Below are 25,381 nucleotides of genomic sequence, written 5' to 3' on the forward strand. Positions count from 1 at the left end.
GTCAATCCAATGCACTTCTTATATAATTAACAGTGATACATGAACTAGTGGACATAGGTGGAAACGCATTTAAAACTGTGATCAGGAGGAGCTTTGCGTTCTGAACAAGCTACCTAGCCATGTTTTTGACCCTGGCTTCTTTCAAGAATGGATGAGATCTTTGGACTAATAACCATTAGTAGCCAAACAACCTTAGTGCTCCAAATGACCACCTCGTGTTTCTAACCTTGCTGATGCACTTACAGCTATTTTAGAGTGATTTAGCCTCATTCATTTCCACTTACCTAACACTGTTCCATTTTTGTCTTCTTAGGTTTTCTTGATGGAATCTATTCTAAAATTGTTCTTGCATCTATGTTTAACAATTCACCACACTGTGAGAAGCAGCAGATAAGACTTATCTTCAAGGAGCATCTAGCTCCAAACGTGCTCAATGTCAATATTTTATTCTACAGGCTTATTAAAATTAACACATTCATATCAGATGTCTGAACAAAGTCTGAACAAATATTTCAAGAGAATATGTGGACGTTTTTAGTATGTATCAATTAATTGGGCCGACTTGCCATTTGAAACAATACTAATTTAATTCACCTATACTATTACAGGTTCATTCTTATGCATCAAAGCTTATGTTTGCTACATTTCTGATTTTATTAATCTGTAATGCTTTAAAACAATTCTAACATTTTATTTCAGAATATTTCCTTTAATCATAACTGGTCCCCTTAATACCAGACAGATAAAGATAAATTGGTATAAAACCCATAGTACTCCTGAGATTTGTTTTCATTTGTCAGTCATTGAGATTAAAACTATTTAATTATGGGAGAATAAAAGCTCTTGACTACTATGCTTCTTTTGTTATGTTTAGGCTTTTATTTAATAACCGGAAAGTCATCAGTGGCTCTAAACAGTCTCTAGACAAGCATTTATAGTACCAGTACAGTAATAAATAGATACTGGTACAGCTGGGAGGGCTGATCTTTTGCACACCAGCAACAGCAGTGCTATTCAGTGGACTGCAGAGTTGTGTAGCCAAGTAAATAAACTGCCAATGTGTCTGACAGGGGAAAAACAGATAACCTTTAAAAGTGTGCCAGAAAGCAAAAGTCTGATTCTTCAAAAACAGTTGAATGCTGTTGGGGAGGTTTTATTCCCATGTCTGAAAATGGAAACTTGAGCTGGAACTGTTGCTTATGAAGTAGTTTCTTGGTAGAAGTCCTTCCTTTCACTTTTTTTTAAGTTGCAGCATGAAGAATCTCCAATGATGATGTGTAGTTAAAAATACAAAAGACACAGAGTCGTCAATGTATATTAAGTAACAGGCTGGACTATGTTATTTTGATTTTTATTATTCATGTTTTGTATTCTTCTCTTATTTATTAATCCTTCTCAAACCACGTAGGCTGTATCACATGAAAACTAAAAGCATAATTACAACATCTACAATACTTCTTGATGTAAAATATGAGCATGTACACTGAGGGTGTGTGATGTATAAGATTTGTGCATAAAAGTGTTAGCATACAGAATATTCTGTTTGAGGTCCAAGCATGTTGTAAATGCAGGTTTCAGCAACAATCAAACTTTTGGAATGAAAATAACCTCATTAAAATCCCATGCTGTACACGTCAAACAAATATCATTACAACATGATATGTGAGCAATATGTTTGCAATTTTGAAAACCATAAAAACATAAAAATTCACAGTCAAAAAATATTATTATTGAAGAATATCCTGAATTTGACTAAATCAATGGACAAGCTACATTTATATCTATGAAGGGCAAGCTATTATAAATTAATTTAAATGAGGTCTTATTATGCTCTGCTTTCTTAGTACAATTATTATAACTGGTGAACTTCACCATTACTGTTATAAGTCAACTTCACAGTATAAAAGAGTTAGAACTGAATTTGGGGAAATATATTTCGTTTAGTGTTGATTAAGACTTGAAAAGAGCTATTTGTAATCTGACTCAGTTTCATTCAGAATAAATGACAATTTAATGTTTGAAATTATGCATGCATGCATTGCGTAGTAAATGCAGGATTTGCATTATTAAGTTTTACAAATCACCAAACAGTGTTCTTCAAGATCAGAAGGAACTAAATTCATAGTGCTGTACAAACAGAAACATGCAGACAACATTCCATATAATAAATGTACACATCCTTCTATTTATTACATACAGTACCTCCAACCTGAACTTGCTGAGGATTGCTTTTGTCATTAGTACAATGAATAATTCATCTCCTGCTCCAGTTAATAACTCAGAGTATCTGGGGATCTGGTCAGATCCTTGTTTGCTCTGTGATAAGCTAGTGGATGTTGTTATCTCAAAAGGCAGCACTAAATTAGGTGTTTTTGAATAGATCTAAATCTTGTCTTCTTTCCTCAGCCAGACAAAAGGATGTTACACAACTTTAATTACAGTATGTTATCAAATTGGGAGTTCTGTGTCAAATTGCTTTGGGAGAAAACCCACACAGACTAAATGCATTATTCAGTAGACTGGGCACCTTTTTTGCACACCGTCAGGAACTGTAACACTGCACAAGGGATCAGAATTCTAACTCTTTGACTTAAGGATACTTCATAACCAAGTTATGTCTGTCTAAAATGTACTTTGGGTATCGCATAATTAATGTGTAATACCCAAAGTACATTTTTGATTTTGATTGTTTATGTTAATACTTTAATAAATTAAATCCCTGCATCTGCAGGAACACTCCAACTCCTGTTTCAATGAACTAACAGTAAGGGTTTTTAAACAGTATCAGTCAAGATAACAGAAATGAGATTCCTAACATTTAAACCTACCTATGTAGTTTCTAAAAAGGGAAGAACTTCCATGGCAATCATGGCAATCAATTTCCCCATTAATTCATGAAGAAAATCTAAACAGTTTATGTTGAACAAAATTATAATTGTTAGTAACGTTAAGGTGTAGAATTGTGGCCTGCATTATTAATAACATTTGTGCTTCTTGATGGTCCTTCTTGTGATTTCTTTGTAACAAACCTACCATTCATCTAGCAAATAACCTTACGAAAAATTGACAATGTGCAGCTTACTAGATGAAAACATTGTAGAATAGGATTCTTCCACCCTGGTTCTGAAGATCGCCAATCCAGAAAATTTAACTGGTCACCTAAAATCTCTTGTTGCTAAAGATTGGGAACATCTGTTAAAGTTATTGATCAATTAAAGCTAGAAACTTTGTTCAATAAAGTTAACTCTTGTCCTTCAGGACTAATTTCTTCTTCTTCTTCCTAGTCTTCAAATTACTTCATTAAGGAATCACCTGCAATTGATCAAAAGTATTTTATTTTTTTTCTGAAAATGGTGAGAGAAAATTGTGAGGCTATGGTTTAAAACATGCTGAATAGGGCTCTCCAAGAAGCTGACTGGAGATGCCTACGGTAGAATGTTTCAAATTTGTGATGACTCAGGATATACCCAAGTGATTCCTCTAATGAGAGCATAATGGCACTTATTGTTTAGAAAGAGAACAGGATATATGGAACTGCTCTTCTTGAGCCCACAACAAGCCCCATGTGTTCATTTTTATGTTTGTTAGTTACATTTAGGCCTTTTTTGAAGGAAAGTAAAAAATCCAGTCCTTTTCACTTGGCAGATGGAAAAGAGCTTTGATTATAGACCAGCAGAAGCATTTTTTTCAAGCAAAACTAAACTGGGAAGAGCATATGAAAATGGACTCAACAGAAGAGACATAAAATCAAGAATATGGCACAAACAATATAAAAGGAAACATAAGTCAAAAGAAAGCAAAATTCTGAACATAAGTTGCTAGGTACAAAGTGCAAAGATGATAGGGGGGTTATATGGAATGATGAGACCAAGATAAATCTTTACCAAAGTGATGAAAAGGTTAAAACATGGAGAATGAAAGGAACTACACATCCTTCAAATAACACCACCTCATCTGTGAAGAATGATGGGGGTAATGTGATGGCTTGGGTATGCCTGACACCTTCTTCAACTGGCTCGCTCATCTTTTAGTATGATGTAACTAATGATGGCAGCAGTAGAGTGAATTCTGAAAGTAATAGAAAGATTATATTTACAGCCATCTCCTCATTATATATGCAACTAAATATTTGCTGTCAGTTGTGGATGCTGTTGGTTTGGGTTAATGTTTCACTTGATAGTCACAGATGAAATTATTTCCTGGGACAATATTTGGAATATTATTAACTGTACATCCAAAAATCCTAATCAATGCGATTAATTCATTCACTTCTCACGTTCTGTAGGTAGAAATGGACATGGCTGGCTGGACTGTGTGCAGCCAGAAAGATAGATCCTGGTCTATATTAATATAATGTATAATAATAGCCTTTATTTTATACAGTTCATTTCAGTGTATAACAAGGTATTGTACAATAAAAGTTTCAAACATAAGAGACAGGTATACATAAATTAAACAAAAATAAAAGCTGAACTGCAGAGTATAGAGTTTTAAGATCTCTCTTCTTCTTGGATCCATGTTGCCAGTGAGCGTTTGAAGGAGTATGCATGGAGTGCAGCTGTTGATGCAGTCAAAGCCTTGAAGCATTTTACTTCTCCTGCAGCCGTATACTGTGGCTTTATTTTCAGTGCCCATAACAGTGCTCCCACACATGGAGGGAAAACAGGACAGGGGGTGTATATTATTTTGGGTTTTCTATTTCTTATGTTCATATCAAATGTATTTTCAAGTGCATATGTAATGTGTTCAATAGATATGAAATAGAATGTGATAACAATGTATTGAAAGGAAATTTAATACACTGTTTATAGCAAAACTGAAAAAAGAATTAGTCAGAATCTGTTATAATTGTTATAATTAATTACACAAACTTACACATAGACATATATGTGTTCATATAAATATATACACAAGACAGTGTTCATATATTCCATACCACTATTTAAATAAAGTATCTTATCTTATCACTTATCTGTTACACCTTAGCTGGGAGTAGCTGAGATTGCCAAGGGAAGCCTCAGTATTCCCATAAGCACTTGCATACCTCCCGAGCCTGTGAGGACCAGGTTGGGGTGCTTATCTGTTTGCCTCTCTCTCTCTTCCAATAAGCCACCCAATCGTCCATTCTGCCCTCCAATTAGGCACCACATTTAAGCCCGAAAACCACACTGGATCAGTGCTCTAAAATTGAGATATCCTAGGGTAGTGTAGCATCCGGCCTGCTTTGGGAAACCTGCTTTTGCAGAACCCTGAATCCCAGAAACACCATCCTATTTCTCCTTTCAGATCATCACCCATTGTCGGCACTGATCCAGTGGGGAGTTTTTCCCTGTCATCCTCAACTTGCCAAACTCTCCCTGTCATACCTTGACTCAACAGGCTTCCGCTGTCAGCCTCGACTCACCAGGCTTTTCTGTCAGCCATCAACCCATCAGTCTTTTCTTGTAAGTCTGCTTACCTGTCAGTCTGCCTCTGCCAGCTTACTTTGCTCCTCTCACCCTCTGGTCTTCACAAAGCTCCACAGAGAAATCTGAGTCCTGTAGTTAGATCCCAGCTTGTCTTTTCCACCACAGCAGTGCGCGGCCACCGGCCAAGGCATAACATCATTATTTTAAAAAATGTTAATATTGTACTCATTCAAGCAGCTCACACTATAGAGGTAGCGTTATGGTTTTCATAGACACCAGTTTATATATAGTGTTACATTTTCTATGGTAGTGCTTACTGCTTTGCAGATGCAACCTATATATTTTCAAAGTACCTAATGACATAGAAAATGGTCAATTCTCTTGAAATAGGTACAAGCAATGGGTGTATATATTTGTCAACAGCTGAACAAGACATCACTTCCTAGTTATTTCTATACACAAAAGGTTAACTAATCTGTTGCTCTGAAAACTACGTTGCTTTTTGAGCATCTATATTCATTTTTTTAACCTTCTAAAGGGTTTTAGATGCTTCTGTGGTTAGATAGTACATCTGTAAAAATGATCTTACTTGATTCAATAAAAAAGGCATGTTCATTTTGATTTCCTTGAAAACATGCTCCATAATGCTAAGTACAGCAAGGGTAAAATATAATTGGAATTACAAATGTAATTGATTACTTAGATTCGGAATAGCTGGTAACATTAGTAAAGTGAGACAAATTATTTAAACAGGACAGCAAGGAAGACATTTGGTATCATGTACTTCATAAAAAAATTCCAGACCTGTACTGTATTGAAGGGAAAAGACTTAAAAGAAAGAAAGAAATTGTAATATACATTTTAAAGTGTTTCTGATCTCATCAAATACTTTCCAGACAGTGAAGATATCAGACCAAAAATTTCAGAATTACATAAACAATGTTTTTTGCATATGTACAGCATATATGATGAAATGTTAAAGAAGAAAATGTCACTGAAGTTAGTTCTTTATAGTTTGACAGCTCTAGAAAATACATGTTTTATGTGTACTTTGGATTCTCATATATTTCTATGATTTAGTATATGCTGAAAAAATCAATGGTAATATTTTTGTTTGCAAGGCAAAATCTTGTAGAACAATATTACTGAATTTTTTGCTTATTGTGAGTCACCTTTAGATAACTGGATTCTGTATGAAAGGAAATGAAGTTTTACCTCCCTCAATGTAACAGACTGTTCTGTAAACTGTTTCTGTAAGACCCAAATAGTTAAAGGCACTAAAAATGGACCAACTGTTGGTTTATTTAGCTGTGTGCCATATGGTCATAAAAGAAATTCCTTCTTTTCAACTTTGAAAAAAAAAGCAAAATTAAGAGCAAGATAAGACAATATTGCAAGTATTGTATTGAATATAACAAATCTCAAAGTTCATAATTGAATACAGTGCTTTCATGTAGTTGACTTTCATGACACTTTACAACAATGACAGTGTTCTCTAACCTAACCTAAAAGTCATCTGTTTCATATTCCTGACTTCTGTCTTGATTGGGGGCTGTTTTATACCATTGTGAATCACTCAGCTTTGATCCTGATCTCAGTGTTTGCTCAACCTTTCATCCTGCTCAGGGGCAAGATAAGAGTTTAATTCAGTGTCTAATGAAGAACCTATAGGCCTTAACCCGCTTCTGACAAATGTCTTTGATGAGCTCATTAATATATGGTTCTGTTACCCTTTTTACAATTCTGAATCTCACTGTTCAGCTCACAAGATATACAGTCTGAATCTCTGTTCTGGTATGGTGGTCATTCTTTAAAGTAGTGGCCTCAGGCCAAAAAAATCATGGCAGCACTGGTTATATCTCAACAGCAAATGAGTTTTCTGTTGAAAATAAATTTGTCTTAAAACTAAGCTTGCTGCAGTAATTACTAATTGCAGTAATATAATGTATGATGTGTGTTTGTGTTGAGTGTTTGAAGATATTTATACTAGACAAAATAGTCTTCATACATATTTAAATGTGTTTTATCCGATATGTTTGCCAGTAATAAACCATGTAAAATGCTCTGAATTTCTGAATAATTTGCAATATATTGTATTTCATAATTAATGTGTTTAATGCAAGTATAATAGCAAAAAGTCAATTAAAATACATTTAAAGTCTTTTACGAAAACACAAATGCTTGAATTCAAAGTTAATAACAACTTTAATCATAAGTTTAACGTGAGGCCTAAAATAACATACTGTACAGTTCGAGTAGGGAGCTAGAACAGCAAGTGGCCAGCAAATTATCAAAAATAGTTTTTTTTTTAAGAAAAAAACGTTTCGGCTATGCATTAGGAGTGACGGGATGAATTAACCTGTACTTGTTGCAACAACATACTGAAGCTGACATTTGAACCTTTGTTTTAAAAACATTGTATTCTGATTTTCCACGCGTTTCTAAAACCTTGTTGTAGGCACTGTTACAATATATGACAAACAGGTCATAAAACTCACTATTGTGCCTTAGAACGAAAACCTCTCGACTGTCTTCACAACATGATAACGGGGGTGCTGCATATTTTTTCTTCTTAGAGATTCGTATAAATACCTGAAGGTGGCGCCATTAGAACAAAGAAAGCTTCCCGCTGGGTAGTGCTGGACAATTGACAGCAATTCAGATTTTTTTTTCATTTTAGGTCTTGGTATCTTACAGTGTGTGTCTGGCGGAAAGCAGATATTACACGTTAAATTAACGTTACAATATAACGTAGCATTCACATATATCTTCACAAAAAATCACCAGTACTGACTACATCATACTGTGCTTGATTGTACCGCATAGGTTTTCACATGAACGTATTTTCTGGTCTTAAAGTGACTCGAGTCAATTGCAGATTATTTATCAAGGATGGACACGTTTCATATTTTAGTGAACGAAACAGTCGTTTCAGAATGAAATTAATAATTTCTTACATATCAAACACAGCATCTACGAAAGCATGGACATTACTTCATATTTTACAAGCACTCTCATTGCTATCATAATGGAAAATGGCAACAAGTGATGATGGATTATTGAACATTATTTATTCCTCTTACCGTCCTGCAGTTTTACATTATCGACTTTAACCGCCGCTATTGGTTCTAACCACAGTTCATATACACCTTGGACGTGGTATTGCTTTTGAAAAGGGATTTCTTGTGTAGTTATTATAAACAAACCAAAACAATTTTCGGAACAAAACACAAGACACGCAAATGTATGCTTTCATAGCATATCTCACTAAGAAATGTAGATTTGAAACACTCATCCTCCTTATCAGAAGCAATTTTCCGCGAGAGGTTAGGATTGTGCAAGGGGGCGATTGAAATGCATCTCTAAACCGAGCGAGTAAAAAGCCCATTTACTAGCGTATTATCTTCTCTCAACAAACAACATTCACAGAACCCTATCCTTGTATTATTGTAGGTTTCGATACTTGGTCAAGAGCTAGGGGACCTTTTTTTCCTTATACTTATTCCATTTCCCATTGCAATAGCGAAACATAAATCTGTAAAAACCTCGACTGAACACCCTACTCCCTCATTGAAAACGGCAAGTATTTCTGTTGACCCTTTCTGTATGGCCTATCAGAGAAAACTGATTAACAACGGTCTTCCAATGAGTGGAAAATCGTTGGCTAATGCGTGATTTTCTGGCGACCTGTCTTCACATTGGTGCTTGAAAGCTAATGCGTTTTGAAATGTCATATGAGAAAAGCGTTACAAAACTTCAAGGAAATGGGAACTGAGGCTCTGCCAGACGGAATATTTTAAAAATTACTGATAACTGATACCAAAAATTGTTTGTCAATACGTCTCTTTAATTTGATACGAATAGGGCTATGCGTCTTATTTCACCACTATAATATCTAATCCGTTCTAAGATCCGTAGTATTGTCTGATTCTTATTGATAAAATAATGTTTTTTAAAGAGTAAGATACTTCTCACTAAAATAATCCCTGTGTAGCAGGTGATGGTTAAGTACTAACAAATCTGATAAAGCTGAAGAGTTCCCGAATAGCTCCACCTCCCGTGTCTCCTCTCCTGCGAGCCTCGTACACAGAGAGAGAAGAGAAGAGGGATTGGAAATTGCTTCACACTCATATGCATTGCCCGAGCCGTGCAAGGTGTGCTGCTGTGTGAACGAGTCTGGGGCATCCTAAGATTGCAGAGTGCCAAAAAAGATTAAAAAGGGTAGAAAGTGTACGTGGTTTGGAAGCCGTTGACCAGAACTCGTCACTTTATTCTGTATAATTCATATCGAATGGGAAAACCCATAAGAGTGAAAATGCATTAAGATGACGATATATTATGAGCTTAGTGGCAGTGACACAGCGTTGTAGCCCGAGCAACGGAATGCAGTAAGACCAGTTCGGAGTTTCAGACACTTTGGGCTGCTTTCTGTAGGGGGAAAATCACGTGGGCATTACTGCAATCAAGATTTTGTCGGACTGATACGTTTCCATCCATCGCAGTGTTTACTGAAATAGACGGCAGCAAAAACCGTGTGGACCTTTAGAAGGATTTGTGGAATAGCTTTCACCGATGGTATAGAGGATTCTTTGGGGGTTTTTTGCTCCTCTGCGGATGGCGTTTTCTTAAAAGCTGGATTTTTTTTTTAAACGTGGGAGTTTGTGGGCTGAAGTGGCTGCCTTAGAGAACCGAGAGAGAGCGCCGCTCCTAGCCCGGCACAAGCGCACGGAGCCGGCTTAGAGGAGTTCTCGCCCGCTAAGGTAGGAGATTCAGAAGGTTACAAATAAAAATACAATTGAAAGTGAAACATTATTTGTAACTTAATAACACACAAGTGAAACCTCATTGCAGTGTATTTCATCATATGTTGTATTATTCGCGTTCAGAAATATAAATGATTCCGCATTCACTTAGCATGTTTTATGATGTACTCACAGCACACATCCACTAGTCTTAAGTGTTCCTATTCTTTTAAGTTTGTAAGTTAATGTACGTGTATTGTAGGAAACGGGGCGATTCTTATTCAAAAGCATTTACTCACAACTTGAATACATAATGCGTTCAAACATTAGCTCTTGAGCTTTCAAATTGAAAGCACTATTTAAATAATAATGGCTTCGCATGAAACAGTCAGCGAATTATTAGGTATAAAAAAAGTGTCGCGGCGTTAAAGACTCAAATGTATATGAAGGGAACACTTGTTGTCTTCCCCACAATTATAACATTTTTATTCACCGAATGGTTTGAATTCTGATCTCTATTATAATTTATATAAAAAACAATCTTTGTAAACTATTTCAACTCCGACTGTAGCAATATACAGTGCATGTTGCTTCCACTTATTTAGAAATATTTTCCATTCATATATCCATCATACCACACGGGACCGCCAAGCTGTGAGCTAGTCTTTTTTGAAGAGCTTGCTGCTCTCATGAAACACGTATTGATCTATTTTTTACCCCTACTACTTCCCTGTGCTGTGTCTGTGGTTCAGGCTATACCGATGGTATAGACGCTCTGACAATATTTTTTAAATGCACGGCTCTAGATAACAGATATGAAAGCGCTTAAAAAACCAAGGAAATACAGCGCATAACGCAAATACAGCATGGTATAATATTACTGTTAGGCTTCACTGTGCCTGATGCCTAATGCATAGTTTCCCAATTTTTTCTAGATAAAATAACAATGGAACCTGTTAATCTACGCACAATATCTTCGCTATCAATGAAATAAAGCGCAGACTATAAAATGTCTGTTCACAAGTGTTGTCAATTAGAATGTTGTAGTGTAGTTTATTAACATTTCGCTGGTGGTGAGGTTTTCTTGCGCAAAAGCATCGGTGACCAGAATTTTAAATATATTGTGGTTTGCACGTTTTTGTGTTTTTCAAGTTTAATGTAATCCACGGTGTTCTCCGATGAACACCTGTAGCTCATTAGGAAAGCGCAGTCAGCGGTTGATTTCGACATTAGTCGTCAAGACGTACCATTCTCTGCGAAGAAAACCATAAATGTGATGTATAATTGATAGAGTTAACTAAATCTTTGTTGACTTCCTATCTGATTATATTTTGCTTTATTTTAGTAGTCTACCAGTCTTCCGCTCCCCGTGCAATTTAGCAGACAGTTCACTTGCTGTTGTCGTAACTGGAGATTCCGGTTTTACAGCTTCTTCTGGTTGCCACAGTTTTCACGGTGTGGTTTAAACCTGTTATTCGAGGTTGTGCACCAGAGGTGCGATCTTTAGGGAATGTTTTACATCCTAATAGCCTTTTGTTCCACCTTAGGAAAAACGTGTGAAAATGCCGACTCGTTGAAGTGTGTAAATACCCATTTGGTGACCAGTGCACATCGAAAGTTTCAGGGCTGTAAATCTCCTGCATTCTGAAATTTAGGAAATCTTTTTTATACTGTGTTATAAGCTACATTACTGCTGAAACCAAATATTTATTCCAACTACACTTGTACCTGCATCGTACCGTAAACTCATTTAGAAGCTAATGAATACCGCGTACACTGACACATTAAAACAATGTAAAAAAAAGTTGAACGGAAGGGTTTGATTTTATGAAGAGCTGTGGTTTACACAAAATAATGATGTATTTGAAATAACACGGTTAAGGAGGAGTAGTGAATCGGATTTTGGTAATGAGACGGTGGATCTAACGGCGGTGGTTTTAATAGGATTAAATGCAGTTTGTGAGCCAAGGAGCAACAGTGTCATGAGAGGGAGAATGCAGCATCATCAGACTTGTTCTGCTGCTCACCCAAAGTGAACGAGCCTTGAAAGAAACTCTTGTTAGGGTGCTACTACCTTGCTTCACGTACAAATTATACATATTCGAAATCAGGTACTCTGCCTTTCAGTTTGAAGTGCCCTGCTAATTCATTTACATTCTGGGTTTAGCCCAATTAAAAATGGATTGATTTAAGATGACAGAGCAATTTATTTGATTTTTTTTACTTATCAGTTTACGTAGAAAGAATACGAACATTGTTCTGTTGAGCGCCACTGAATAGGCAATGCAGTCAGTTGCTCTCCGAAAGGTTAAGCTGAAAATGAAAGGAGCGGGGAGATCTGTTGTAGTAGAGAATAATATTTGCAAGCAGAAGGATTTTGTTCCTCATTAATACGTTCTCCACTCTCCGGTTTGACCCTGTTTTTCCGAGGTAGTCATTAATTAATCTGGAAAGTGTAATTCTGGATTTGGACGAAAGCCGAGGCTGGTGTCTGGAAATCTTTTTGAGCACTATCATGGACTGGACATGATTCTCACTAAAGTCAGATATTGATTTTGAATTGTTAAAACAGAGCGATTAATAAGTGTCTAGCAGCCATACGTCATGATATGTACAGCGATTTTAAAATAGGGCAGTTTTAAATGTCTGGCGAAACATTTTTATGTCTTGACCGTGATTACGATAGTCTTACATTCCAAAAGTAGTGTTTAACTACAGCAATGATCAACATTATTTTCACGTATAGTTATTAATGAAAGCGGTTGTCTTTAAGTGAGTCCAGGCGTATTTCTGCTGCATTCAACGTTAAAATTATGATGAGACATAAAAATAGAGATTTCAAAATTATATAGTGTAATGCCCTGCACCCAAAAGGTCAAAGTGCAGGACAATTATAGAACGCCGATAGATTATTTCAACTTAATGTGCAGTTTTTAGAATGATATGTCTTAAAATGACATTGCAATGTTAAAGAAGTATGGAAACTATTATCTGAATTCATTTTTAATTACACGGGAAAAAATGTGTTTTAAAAAGTTGCATATTTTGTAATGACTCAAGGAATGTGTCCTATAATTTACACTTGTCAGTTTAATGTGAACTATGCATTTGTCGCAGATGACCGGGGCCAGTGTTCTTATAGCTTTTTGAGAGTAATTTCATGTGTCAAAATAGTTTTAAACTGCTATTTGAATGGAATAAAATGTGAGATCTAGAGAGTTTGATGTTAACATAATTGTGACAGTAACAAACTACTTCCCATGTTTGAAGCTACAGATCGTTCTGCATGATTTAGCATTTTACCACTGACGTTATTAGATGCATTTGTGGTCATATGGAAATGGTGTTTTGCTTTGAAGTGGGAGGAGAGTGTGTGTGGTGGGGGATTTTGTGGTTTGTTTTAAATTAGGGTGCCTAGTTCTAACATCATTTATCTTTCCTTGGTTTTAGCAGAACTAGAATGAGTGACATTTCAGGTGACATTACTTCTGGGTAGAAGTATAAACTGATGGTTTCGGCAAAAGCTTTTATCATACTTTCTTTAATGTGCCACTTCAGGATATTAGTAAACTGAATATTACACAGATGCATGTTGATTTAAAATAACATACAAATATGCAGACACTAATGATTTGAAATGATGAAAACCATTCATCTTTTTATGTTGCATGTTTTCACTTTGGTAAGTGAAAATTCCCCTCGTGTCTCTGGCAGAAGACATGTATTTAATACCAATGTCTTTGTTAGTTTAGTTTTGTTTTCTTTTATAGTTAGTTTTCTAATTCTGTTTCCTGCAATACAGCTTAAGCAGTGCATTTCAGATTTGTTTAACAAAGCTGTTTGTTGTCTTCAGTTTTAGCTTTTAGTTGTACTTTCTTGGGGTGTTTTAAAAATGACTGTATGCAAAAATCCCGCTGATAACTAATTAAAATGCAGTATATGCGATGGCACACCAGCAAAGAATGCGGAGATGTTCAGCAAAGAACTCTACATGAGATGGCATTCTAGTTTTGTATGAAGTATGAATGGAGAAAACTGAAGCACATACATAAAAAAATAAATGGGGAAAATGCAGGATGCTGAAGGACGAACTTGCGTTTATCAAAGCTAGATTACATTTTGTTGGGATTAAAAACACTTTGGCAAATGACATGGGATGTTCAAGGTGTGTTAAAAGCTGCAGATATATTTATGCTGCACAGAAGTGTAAGAACAATTTTAAAGGAGAGAAAAGGCCATTTGGTATATCTAGACTGTATAAAGTTGGCTTCATAACTCCTGGGTATTGGCTTCTACAATATCGCTGGGTAGCTTGTTCCATATTCCCACACCCTTGCCTAGTGAATTGCTACATGTTGTCGATTTTCACTGTAGTAAGTAAAATTGCAAATGGTCACCTACAAAGTCTGCAGTGCTTCGATCAATGTTAATTTTAAAATAGTCATAAATTTTCTTTATTTTGTGTATAATAATAATAATAATAATTGCTTACACTTATATAGCGCTTTTCTGGACACTCCACTCAAAGCGCTTTACAGGTAATGGGGACTCCCCTCCACCACCACCAATGTGCAGCATCCACCTGGATGATGCGACGGCAGCCATAGTGCGCCAGAACGCTCACCACACATCAGCTATCAGTGGGGAGGAGAGCAGAGTAATGTAGCCGTATCAACATGTGCTCCTAATGTTTTATGAAGTGTTGTCATATTAACACCATTTTTGTCTCGTCTCCATTCTGCTTCCACCTCCTTGCTGGAATCAGATTGGTTTTAAAATTTATTTTGAAATCCATGCAAAATCTAAGTGATTTTAATGTAGTGAAAATAAATGCACATTTCTCTAAAAGCTTGCAAATTGGTGATGTGTGTAATATGCAATATGCATGCAGATTCTTTAATATAATTACACATTTGTGTGTAACTGCTTCTTAATGCCATTATTATTTCTAGTGTTTTTTGATGTTGGATTATCTGTCTCATATATATGATCTGTATCTTAAATTAGCCTGGTGGGCTCAACCTTTTATATGAAAGCTCAACACTGCACATTTAAATAAAAAAAATAAAAATACATAAGCATGGCTTATGTATTTTCTGAGTCTGTTGTGAATAGTGCTGTGATGTAGGTAGTCTTCAGAAAAGATGTGAGATGTATTTTGCTGTTGTGGACAAGCTCCTGTTTTGTCTGCTGATGTCACTGTTAATAGCAAACAACATAGCTGGGCGGCATTGCTTCCTAGCTCACCCAGTGTTTGCATGGGTTTCTTCCGGGTGCTCCGGTTTCTTCCCACAGTCCAAAGGTGGAAGGAAAAGGTAGATTGTCTTCTGTGAAAACTGTCCTTGGTTTAAGTGTATGTCAGTGTGCCCTGTGTTGTGGCTGGCTTCTGTCCAGGTGTATCGCACTTTGCTCCCATTGCTTGCATAGATAAACTCCAGCTCCCGTGCAACCCAGTATTGGATAAGGTGGATAGGAAATAGATGGATAAAAGAATTAAAGATAAAATCTTCATGGTTTTTTGCATCATACAAAAACTGAAATTGTGTTAACCTGCTCACTTAATACATGCTAAAACATTCAGCATGACCATTTATCATATGGCAAATGTGTTGTTATTTATTAAGGCAAATGGCTGAGACGGTAAGACGAGAGCTTAAAACTGAATTTCTTTCTCCTTGTGTTGCCTTCCCTTTTATTACAGATTGGCCAAAACATCACATTTCTTTGATTTACTTGTTAAGATGCCATTTAATTTCCATCAGCCCATGTGGTTTGCATCATGTTGGCAGCCCTGATGCCAGAGGATAGGGAATATTCCAGTTGTTTGGAGAATGTTTCACTTGTTCTAATGCTGGTGATCCCACATCTAAACAGAAACATCTTTTGACAACTATAAAAGTCAAAGGGAGAATTAACATCAATAATTTAATTAATTAATAATGACAGTCATTTATTAATATGTCATCTTTTATCTAGAGCAAAATTTCCATTTTCCATTATACATAAACACAGTTCACGCAAATATTTTACTAAGAATAACAGCATTAAGCATTTATTGCTGTTGTCACAGATTGCTGGAAAAGTGTAGAGAAACAAACAGTGCAACATACAACAGATGACATTATCTGTGCTCTTTTAGTGGAAGCGGTTTGTTGTATAATGGGATAGTGCAGATCTACCTGAAAGTGCAGTTCCCTAAAGAAGACGAGTAGATGACCTTTTACCGTTTATTGTTCTTTGTGCTATGTTTCACTATTTCATTAGACTTTCTCTTAGGTGACTTTCTAGCAGGTGATTAGCTTACTGCTTAAGTGGTAGCTTTTAAATGCCATCTAAACCTAAAGAACAAATGAAAGCACTACCTACTACCTAACGAAGCTGTGTTTTGTTACAGTGCTTAGTTCTAACTATGTTAACCCACATGCTCTGCATCTCAATTTGCCCTGGCTATGAGACTGTTAAAGTAGACCGAAAAGGCAACAGTTACCAGCATCTCATTTAGGACTAATCTAGCCAAACACAGTCTAAAAGAAATAATTAAAATAATCCTCTTTATCTCCAGGGGGACCCTAGACCACCCACGTTCAAGCATGTTGTTCTTGATTTTAGCCTCTTGAGACACAAACCCTGTATTCCCTAGATGACTCTTGAATACAATAACTGCACTGAATAAAAATGACCATATCCTGCAATATGCAGGCCCACAGATTTCTCCGTACTTGCTTTAGTTTTTGCACAATATAAATGCAATACATAACTACATCCAATTACAACTAAGAATTCAATAAAATACTAATGCTACAGATGTTTTGCAAGAGTTAAGTGCACTGTGTTGTGACGGATGAGGACATTTAGTGATTTTGTAAGCACTGGGCCTCTCGGGATAAGGCAATTAATCTAACCATAAACTGCCCATTGCCTAGTCACTCTGAGAAGCAGTTAAACATCACACCTTTCAGTCAGTGACCAATCAAAAGCTTTCCAGTGGATGATCTCTTAAGGGTTTGCATGAGGGTGTTGAATTTGATGGGGTCAGCTTTGAGCACAGAAGGTCAGAAAGTCAAAGGTGAGACTTATATTTCCATCACAAATATAACACTGTTTTTTTCTGTTAACACCAACAGATTATTCCTGGTAGTTTTCCATTTGTATACATTCCCCAAAGGGGAAATTTTCAATCTTGGTCAACCTAAGGTCTATCCTAGTCCTTAGAGATTTGTGCCAAAGTTGAAAATGTGTAGAACACTGTGACCTTAAATCCCTTCCATGAATATGTTTTATACTGTAATTACAGAGCTTCTTTAAACCCACAAAATATTGTTACTGATTACATTCTATTTAGCTCCTACTGTATTTGTCTTTTGCTGGAAGTCAGTGTTGACAAATGGATTTTCAGTGGCACAGCTAGACAAACCTTATTATCTTCAACAATCTATTGTATTTAAAAGCATCGACAAAGAAAAAAGCTTGATAATTCCATTGAATCACCTGGCTTATACTTTTGTGGCAGGCAGCAAGGCATCCTGCATTGTGAACTTCAGATTATTTTCACTATTCTTTACTGTTAAAACTCTGATATTTAAAAGCTTTTTGTGCCAGGTGGCATGGATGAGTGATAAACAGCTTGCTGTACATATTTAATACATTACTGGTATGTCAGAAGGGTAGGTGTTTGTCAGAATATCAATTATTCTTTTACAAGGCTTTAAGCCCCTTTTGTTTAGGTTAAAACAGCAGAAAGGATGGTAACAACACTGAGTTGAAAACAAGAATGTTGACATTTTTGGGAGGGTAGCAGTGTTGGATGAAAACGTGACTTCAACCAAGCATTCTATAAATACAGAGGAATGCAGTTCAAGTGTCTTGCTAACTGGATCTTTTTCTAAAACTTTACTCTACACAGCAGCACATAAAAATGGCAAAAAAACTTCAATGAAATGTTGCCATGGCTAATGCCTCCATTCTTTTGCCTTATGAATTAATGGTTTTGCTTTCTGTTTCTGAAAGCATGTCCTAGGAGATGTCGCTCTCCACAAGATGACAGAAGCTGCAAACTCAAAAGGGGACAGATTCTGTAGACGTAAAAAATAACTGTCCCCTCACGTTCATTATGGCTCCATTGAGCCTGCTGAAGGGGCTGATTATTAGGTGTGTGTTTTTTAATTAGTTCATTTTGAATCCTGCTTCAGTTTGAGTACGATATTCCTAATGTTGCTGATGTCCATATGGCACATGTATAATTCTATTGTATTGTAGACTGTTGTCACTGTGACCAGTAGCGTTGCTTCTCTAACCAGACAGTATACTGTATTTTTCGGCTTGGTGGTAGTTGTGCAGAAGCTTTCAGCTATAAAAAGCTCTTTGAACACGGCGTGATTATTTAAAATGGCAAACATGCAGATTATATTCTGATGTTTGACTACTAAATCGAATTTTAAATAAAACATTTTGGCCAGTGGGCCAGTGTTTCAATGAAATATGACTATATTAATACTTGCCCATCCATCCGTTTCAGTATTCATTACTCATTTATTATAGCCTTTTCAGATCTGTACATTTAGAGATTTCACTTTAAAATTATATTTCTTTTATAAAGTTTCCAATTTAGTTTTGTCAATACCACAAGTTATGACATTCTGTTTGTGAAAATAATTGTAGAAAAGTGATTGTAAAATTAAGTTGAACTTCTTCACTTAGAATACAGTGCCTTTTAGTTATTAAATAACATTATAAAAATGTCCCCTTATAAAGCTATCTAATGTATCTTTACACAGTTTCCAGTAAACCTCATACAATTTAGGCAGTAAAATACATCCTTCTTTTTCTTAACACAGATGGGAGGTGAGTCATCTCATCTTAGCTACAAATAGTTGAAATTACTTACCTTTTTCATTGGAGGTAAAAATGCTTCAAGTGATTGCTCACTCCTTCATCAGCACATTGTGAAATACCGAGAGGATTGCTTCAGTTCTATTGAGCCTGTTACAGACAACAAAAGTAGATCAGCTTGGCTGTCTGAAAGATATTTGGCAGTGCACTGTGGAGGATACAAAGGATAAGTCTGGAGATGTATTCCAAACCCATCATTTTGTTATTTCAGATTTTAATTAGATCCTCTATATCTGCAGAAATGTCAAATAGTTATTAATATTAATAGTTATGAGAGCATCTTTGACATAATTAGAATCTATAGTTAAACTGCAGCTTCTAAAAAATATGGATCAATTTAACAGTGAACAGGGTGCGAGCAGTTTTGCTATTTTCAAAGACTTCAATGGCTTAACATTAGCCTGGTATGCACAATGTCTTGTGTGTCTTTCCTATGTACATGGCACCTTTAGTGCCCTGACAAACTCCAAAAACACTGGCATAGCAGGGATTGGATATAGTTTAATCCTCTTAATATTAATATATCCTTTAAAACCTTAAGGCATTAGTTAAAATAAAACATGAGCTGCAGTGATTTAAAATGAAGTCTGAAGGTCAGGGATCAGTCTAGTCCCACCTTTTGGAAAGTCTCTCATTAGGATGACAATAATAGGCAGTTGTTTCCCAAATGTAAGCATGCCTCTGCAATTACTCAAATACAAGAACATCAAAGAAGGCACTCTAACCTTGATGGAAATAAAATAAAAATGTTAAAATAAATACATTAATTAAGGTACATCATTTTCAATATTAGAAATAAATTATGGCAGGGAAAATGTGTGCAGTGTATCTTGAATTTTACTAATTTAATGGGATGCGCTTCATATGTGCTTGTTAATGAGTCCTTCATTTAATAAAGGGGATGCATTATTGCAAGACTCTCAGGAATTAAGTATTAAGCGACGGTGTTAAAGAAACACTAAGAAACCATATTTTAAGTAGCACAACTAGTGGTCTGGCAAGTCTCTCAGCAGAATAGGAAATCTTTTTTTTTTCCCTAGTTTTTGAGTGCGCAGAAATATTTATGATGCAGTTGGGGTGGGGGGTAACCTGCAGCAGCTTCTGAGTCTGTTATTAAACTTAATTACCCCTGCACCACAATAGATTTTTTTGCACAAAATCTTTGAAGGGGTGGAACGTGCTGGAGTTTTCTGGCTTCACCCTGTCTGTTTGTGGCGGTGAGATCATACCGGCAGCTGTGGTGGACACACAGTATTTATGATATTCCTCGATCTTTTAGCTTTACACACTTTCATATGCACACAATACACACATGATTTATAAAACTACAAGATTACAGAATGTGTATTGTTCTTGTAAGACTTTTCTCATAAACCTTTTCACAGTTATTCTGTTAAGGAATTATACACAAACAGAATTATACACCGACAGGAAGAACATTTTGATTTTTCCATAACGGAATATATTGTTTTTTTTTAACATTTGCATGTTCCAGTGACATTTCAGCTCTGACTTTCGATTTTTTTTTTTTTGGTTGTTATTCTAGGCTGAAGTCTTGTTTGTGGCGATGGATCTGTCTCTTGGACCTCTTCTCTTGTGGACCATGTTACTGGTCTTCTGCAACAGGACTCTGGGGAGTATCATCTACAAAGTACCTGAAGAGCAGCCACCCAACACACTGATTGGAAGCTTAGCATCTGACCAAGGCCTGCCAGACTCTGGCCATCTTTACAAGCTAGAAGTTGGAGCCCCTTACCTTCGTGTAGATGGCAAAACTGGAGATATATACACCACTGAGATACCCATTGACCGAGAGACCCTGAAAGACTGTCAGAACCTTTTTGAAGGAGAGCCTTGCATTTTGGAATTTGAGGTGTCCATTACAGACCTCATTCTGAATCAGGGGCCTCGTCTCATAGAAGGTAAAATTGAGGTGCAAGACATAAATGACAACACACCACAATTTTCCTCCCCCATCCTGACTCTGTCAATCCCAGAGAACACTCACATAGGGGCACTTTTTTCAATTCCTGTGGCAAATGACAGGGACTCAGGACGCAACGGAGTTGCTAACTATGAGCTGACCGTGAGCCCCGATGCACAGAATCTTTTTGGGTTACAGGTGGCAGAGGATCAAGGTGAGAAGCTGCCGCAGCTAATTGTGATGGGGAACCTGGACAGGGAGCAGAAGGACTCGTACGACCTTACCATCAAGGTGGTGGATGGTGGAAACCCACCTCGTTACAGCAGTGCCTTGCTGAGGGTCACCATCAATGATGCCAATGACAATTTCCCAAAATTTGAAAAGGGGAGTTATGAGGCCCAGCTGCCCGAGAACAGCCCTGTGGGACATTCTGTTCTTCAGGTAAAATTACATGAAGATTTCTAGGCTATAGATTGTATATGTCATCCTCATAGCTTAAACTGTTTTGTGAAACAGTTGTTTGTGAAACTTCTAGTAAATGTAAGGTCTTGTCCTATTTCATTTCTGTTTGTCTGTTCAAGATAAGGTCTTAAGTTCGGATGGTGTGTATAAACATGCATATTAAAAGCAATTAACAAATGGAAGCTTTGAGATACAGAGTGAAACTGGAACTGCTGAACTGTGGTGCTTTTCCACAAGTGCACTTGAGCTCTGAAAAGCTGCCTGACAAGCAGGCTCTTACCAGGAGTACTCATATTTCTCTGTGGGCCCTGGGCACAGTTCCAAGGTAACCGGGTTAGGGTTAAGGAAACTGGGAAAAGTAATAATATTTTTAGAGAGGTATTTTTTTTTTTTGCTTTGGTTAAATATGTGTTTTAAAGCATTCTGGGAAAGGTAACAGTTGCAACGATTGGGGACTGATATGTATGGTACTGGAGGAAATCCAGCAGCAGATTGAGACTAATGTCCAGACATGAGGTCAGTCTTTTATAATGCTCCAAGGACTAACAGTAAGCAATTAATCCACTTAACCATATGATTTTCAACTGAAAGGTTTTTTCAATATGATATTAAGTTGAGTGGTAACTTTTACTGGTAAAGTAAATCTCTGCATTTCAGATCCTCTCATGCTTTTTTTGTTAAATAAGGTTACGGGCTGGAAGTAAACATTATACAATGAAATGATTTTATGTTAAAGCACTGGATGAACACATGTAATTCATTATGCCAAGGTGTGGGCTCATTTTGTTTTATCAGGAATATGCCAAATTAAAAATAGTTATGCTATGAATATCATTACAGCCTCACAGATCCAGAGTCCTTGGTTTGATTTGGGCCTGAGGAGCCTGACTGTATAGAAGATGTGGGTTTTGCCAGTTTCCTCCTACCTCCCAAAAACATTCATGTTTGGTCAACTGGCTATTCTAAATTGTCCAAATTGGATTTCATACATGGAGGGTCTCTGTTCCCAAACACAGCCACTCCCGATTATGGTCCTATAGAGAAATCGAACCAGATGAGCATGATGTGGCAGATAGCTTTTTTTAATCTGTTACCTTTCTGATGTTTAGTATATGCTATTTTCATTAGAACTTTTAAACTCAAAGAATTATTTAACTTCTGTACTATTTGACAGGTCCAAACTATGAATGAGTTTTATGCAAGCTGGATATATACATTTTTAAATAATCCTTTTGTGAATTTTCTTATTCAATCAGATGTCTGATGTGTCTGCTGGTAGGATCTCTGCATTACTTTTCAGTGCAGGTTTAAATCTTGCTTCTCTGTTTGCAGGTGAAAGCAACTGATTCCGATATGGGGCCCAATGGAGAGATCGAGTACACTTTGCATCAAGCCAATGAGGTTGTTCAGAGGTTGTTGCGGATTGATCGATCTAGTGGTGTAATATATGTGAAGGGGCTTGTGGACAGGGAAGAAGTAAGTGTGCTTAAGTTCTATGTGATTGCAAGGGACAAAGGACCCACACCGAAGAGTTCAAAAGTCTTTGTTTCCATCAATGTAAAGGATCAGAATGATAATGCTCCCTCCATTGAGATCCGTGGAATTGGTCTGGTAACTCACCAAGATGGGGTAGCCAATATTTCTGAAGACATGCCCATTGGAACCCCAGTAGCTGTGGTCCAGGTCTCAGACCGTGATGAAGGAGAGAATGCAGTAGTCACTTGTGTGGTTGCTGGTGATGCCCCTTTCCAGTTGAAGCCAGCTAGTGAATCTGGAAGTGACAAGAAGAAGAAGTTCTTTCTTCAGACTGCAACCTTATTAGATTACGAGCGTGTCAAGGATTACCGAATTGAGATTGTAGCTGTAGATTCTGGAAACCCAGCTCTGTCCAGCACAAACTCCTTGAAAGTCCAGGTTACAGATGTGAATGATAACTCCCCCATCTTTTCTCCAAGTGTGTTTGAAGTGGATTTTGCTGAAGAAAATCAGCCTGGTGACAAGGTTGTGGATGTTGTGGCAACAGATGCAGATAGTGGAACTAATGCAGAACTAACTTACAGCATTGTCCTGGACTCCTCAACCAAAGGTCTTTTTGAAATAGACTCAAAAAGTGGAGAAGTGCGGGTGAGAAATCAGCTTGACCGTGAACATAGGGACCGCTATGAATTTCATGTTTCTGCTTCTGACAAAGGTGTTCCCAGTCTTCGAGGGACAGCCACGGTAATAGTCAAAGTGCTGGACCGCAATGATAATGACCCTAAATTCATGCTGAATGGCTATAGCTTCTCTGTTTCGGAAAACATGCCGCCGCTCAGTCCAGTCGGCATGGTCACTGTCATTGATGCAGACAAAGGCGAGAATGCTCGAGTGCGTCTTTCTGTGGAGCCAGATAATGGGAAGTTTGTCATTCAAAATGGCACTGGGACTATCCTCTCCAGCATCTCTTTTGACCGGGAGAAGGAAAGCACCTACACTTTTCGTCTAAAGGCCGTAGATGGTGGAGATCCACCAAGATCCTCCTATGTTGGTGTGACCATTAATGTGCTTGATGAAAATGACAATGCACCTTTTGTCACCAAACCTTCAAACTCCTCTTACAAGCACCTGTCCCCTTCAACCAGCCCTGATACAACAGTTGAGAAAGTTGAGGCTGAAGACATCGATACTGGCCCTAACGCAGAGCTGGTATTTAGTATCACAGGTGGCAATCCCCATGAGCTTTTTCGCATTTCTCCTTCTGGAGGCGAGATCACTTTAGCTAAAGAGTTCCTCCGGAAGCATAATGGACTTCATAGATTAGTTGTGAAAGTGAGTGACAAAGGGAAACCTCCAAGGCATACAACGGCTTTGGTGCACATCTTTGTGAATGAGACAATCAACAATGTCACATTAGTGGAGTCGCTTGTGGGGCACAGTCTATACACTCCTTTAGATACAGACATTGCTGGTGATCCTGATTACAGACATGCTGCCCAACGCAGCAACATTCTATACGGCAGCCTTGCAGGGATTGCTGGGGTCATCTTGGTCATTGTGATTGTCGTGGTCATTCGCTACTACCTGCAAAAAGAGGCTAAGAGTGGCTACCAAGCTGGCAAGAAAGAGACCAAGGATTTGTATGCACCAAAACAGGGCCCGAAGAGCAGCAAAGGAAAAAAGGGGAAAAAAGGTAAAGCCCCCAAACCAGCAAAGCCTATAGAAGAGGATGAGGAAGCCAGTCTTCAAAAGACTTTAAAATTCAATCTAATAAATGATGGAGTCACTGACAGCCCCAGAATCCACTTACCCCTCAATTACCCCCCTGGCAGCCCTGATCTTGGCCGTCACTACCGCTCAAATTCCCCCCTTCCTTCCATCCAACTTCAACCGCAGTCTCCCTCTGCATCTAAGAAGCACCAAGCTGTGCAAGACCTCCCAGCAACCAACACCTTTGTCGGGACTGGAGACAACAATTCCACAGGCTCCGACCAGTATTCGGATTACAGCTACAAGGCCAATCCTCCGAAATACAGCAACAAACAGGTAGGAGATGACTTCCTAAACACAGCAGGGTTGGACAGGAACATAATGTGGACTAATGAGGTGTGGTAGGAATGGACTTGTCTGAAACCAAAGATTTTTTTTTATTTGCTCAGTAATTTAAAAAAAAATATATACTACAGAATGTACAGAATGGATATTTCACTACTTTTGTTTTACCTTTGACTGAAGGAAGTGTTTCTAGTTGCTGTGGCTTCTTTGCATTTGCTTCAGCTGTGAAGGAAGAAAAAGATCTATGCAGACTCCTTATTTGAATGTGTAATAGAGCAGAGGGCACACATTTCACAAGTTGAACTTTGTGTTAATTTCTAGACATACTGAAAAGTAAAATCTCTTTAATTAAAAGAAGAGTTTATTATATTTGTCAGATTTTTTCATGTATAAAACATGGTTATTATTTTTTTCGTATGATACAT

The 25,381-nt window shown here is 37.2% G+C and overlaps 1 protein-coding gene across 1 annotated transcript in view; it reads left to right on the forward strand.

Moving 5' to 3' along the window:
• The first annotated feature begins 15,428 nt into the window (after window positions 1-15,428).
• LOC148650563 (protocadherin-1-like) overlaps window positions 15,429-25,381 on the forward strand; it is a 166,673-nt gene continuing 156,720 nt past the window's right edge. Inside the window, exons 1-3 of the mRNA XM_088604536.1 lie at window positions 15,429-15,465; window positions 20,586-21,404; window positions 22,758-24,947. Of these exons, the coding sequence (XP_088460662.1) occupies window positions 20,607-21,404; window positions 22,758-24,947 (2,988 nt within the window). The 5' untranslated portion in view covers window positions 15,429-15,465; window positions 20,586-20,606. The remainder of the gene's footprint in view (window positions 15,466-20,585; window positions 21,405-22,757; window positions 24,948-25,381) is intronic.

The sequence above is a fragment of the Lepisosteus platostomus genome, chromosome 13 (assembly GCF_059453375.1).
Source record: "Lepisosteus platostomus isolate fLepPlt1 chromosome 13, fLepPlt1.hap1, whole genome shotgun sequence".
Taxonomy (NCBI): domain Eukaryota; kingdom Metazoa; phylum Chordata; class Actinopteri; order Semionotiformes; family Lepisosteidae; genus Lepisosteus; species Lepisosteus platostomus.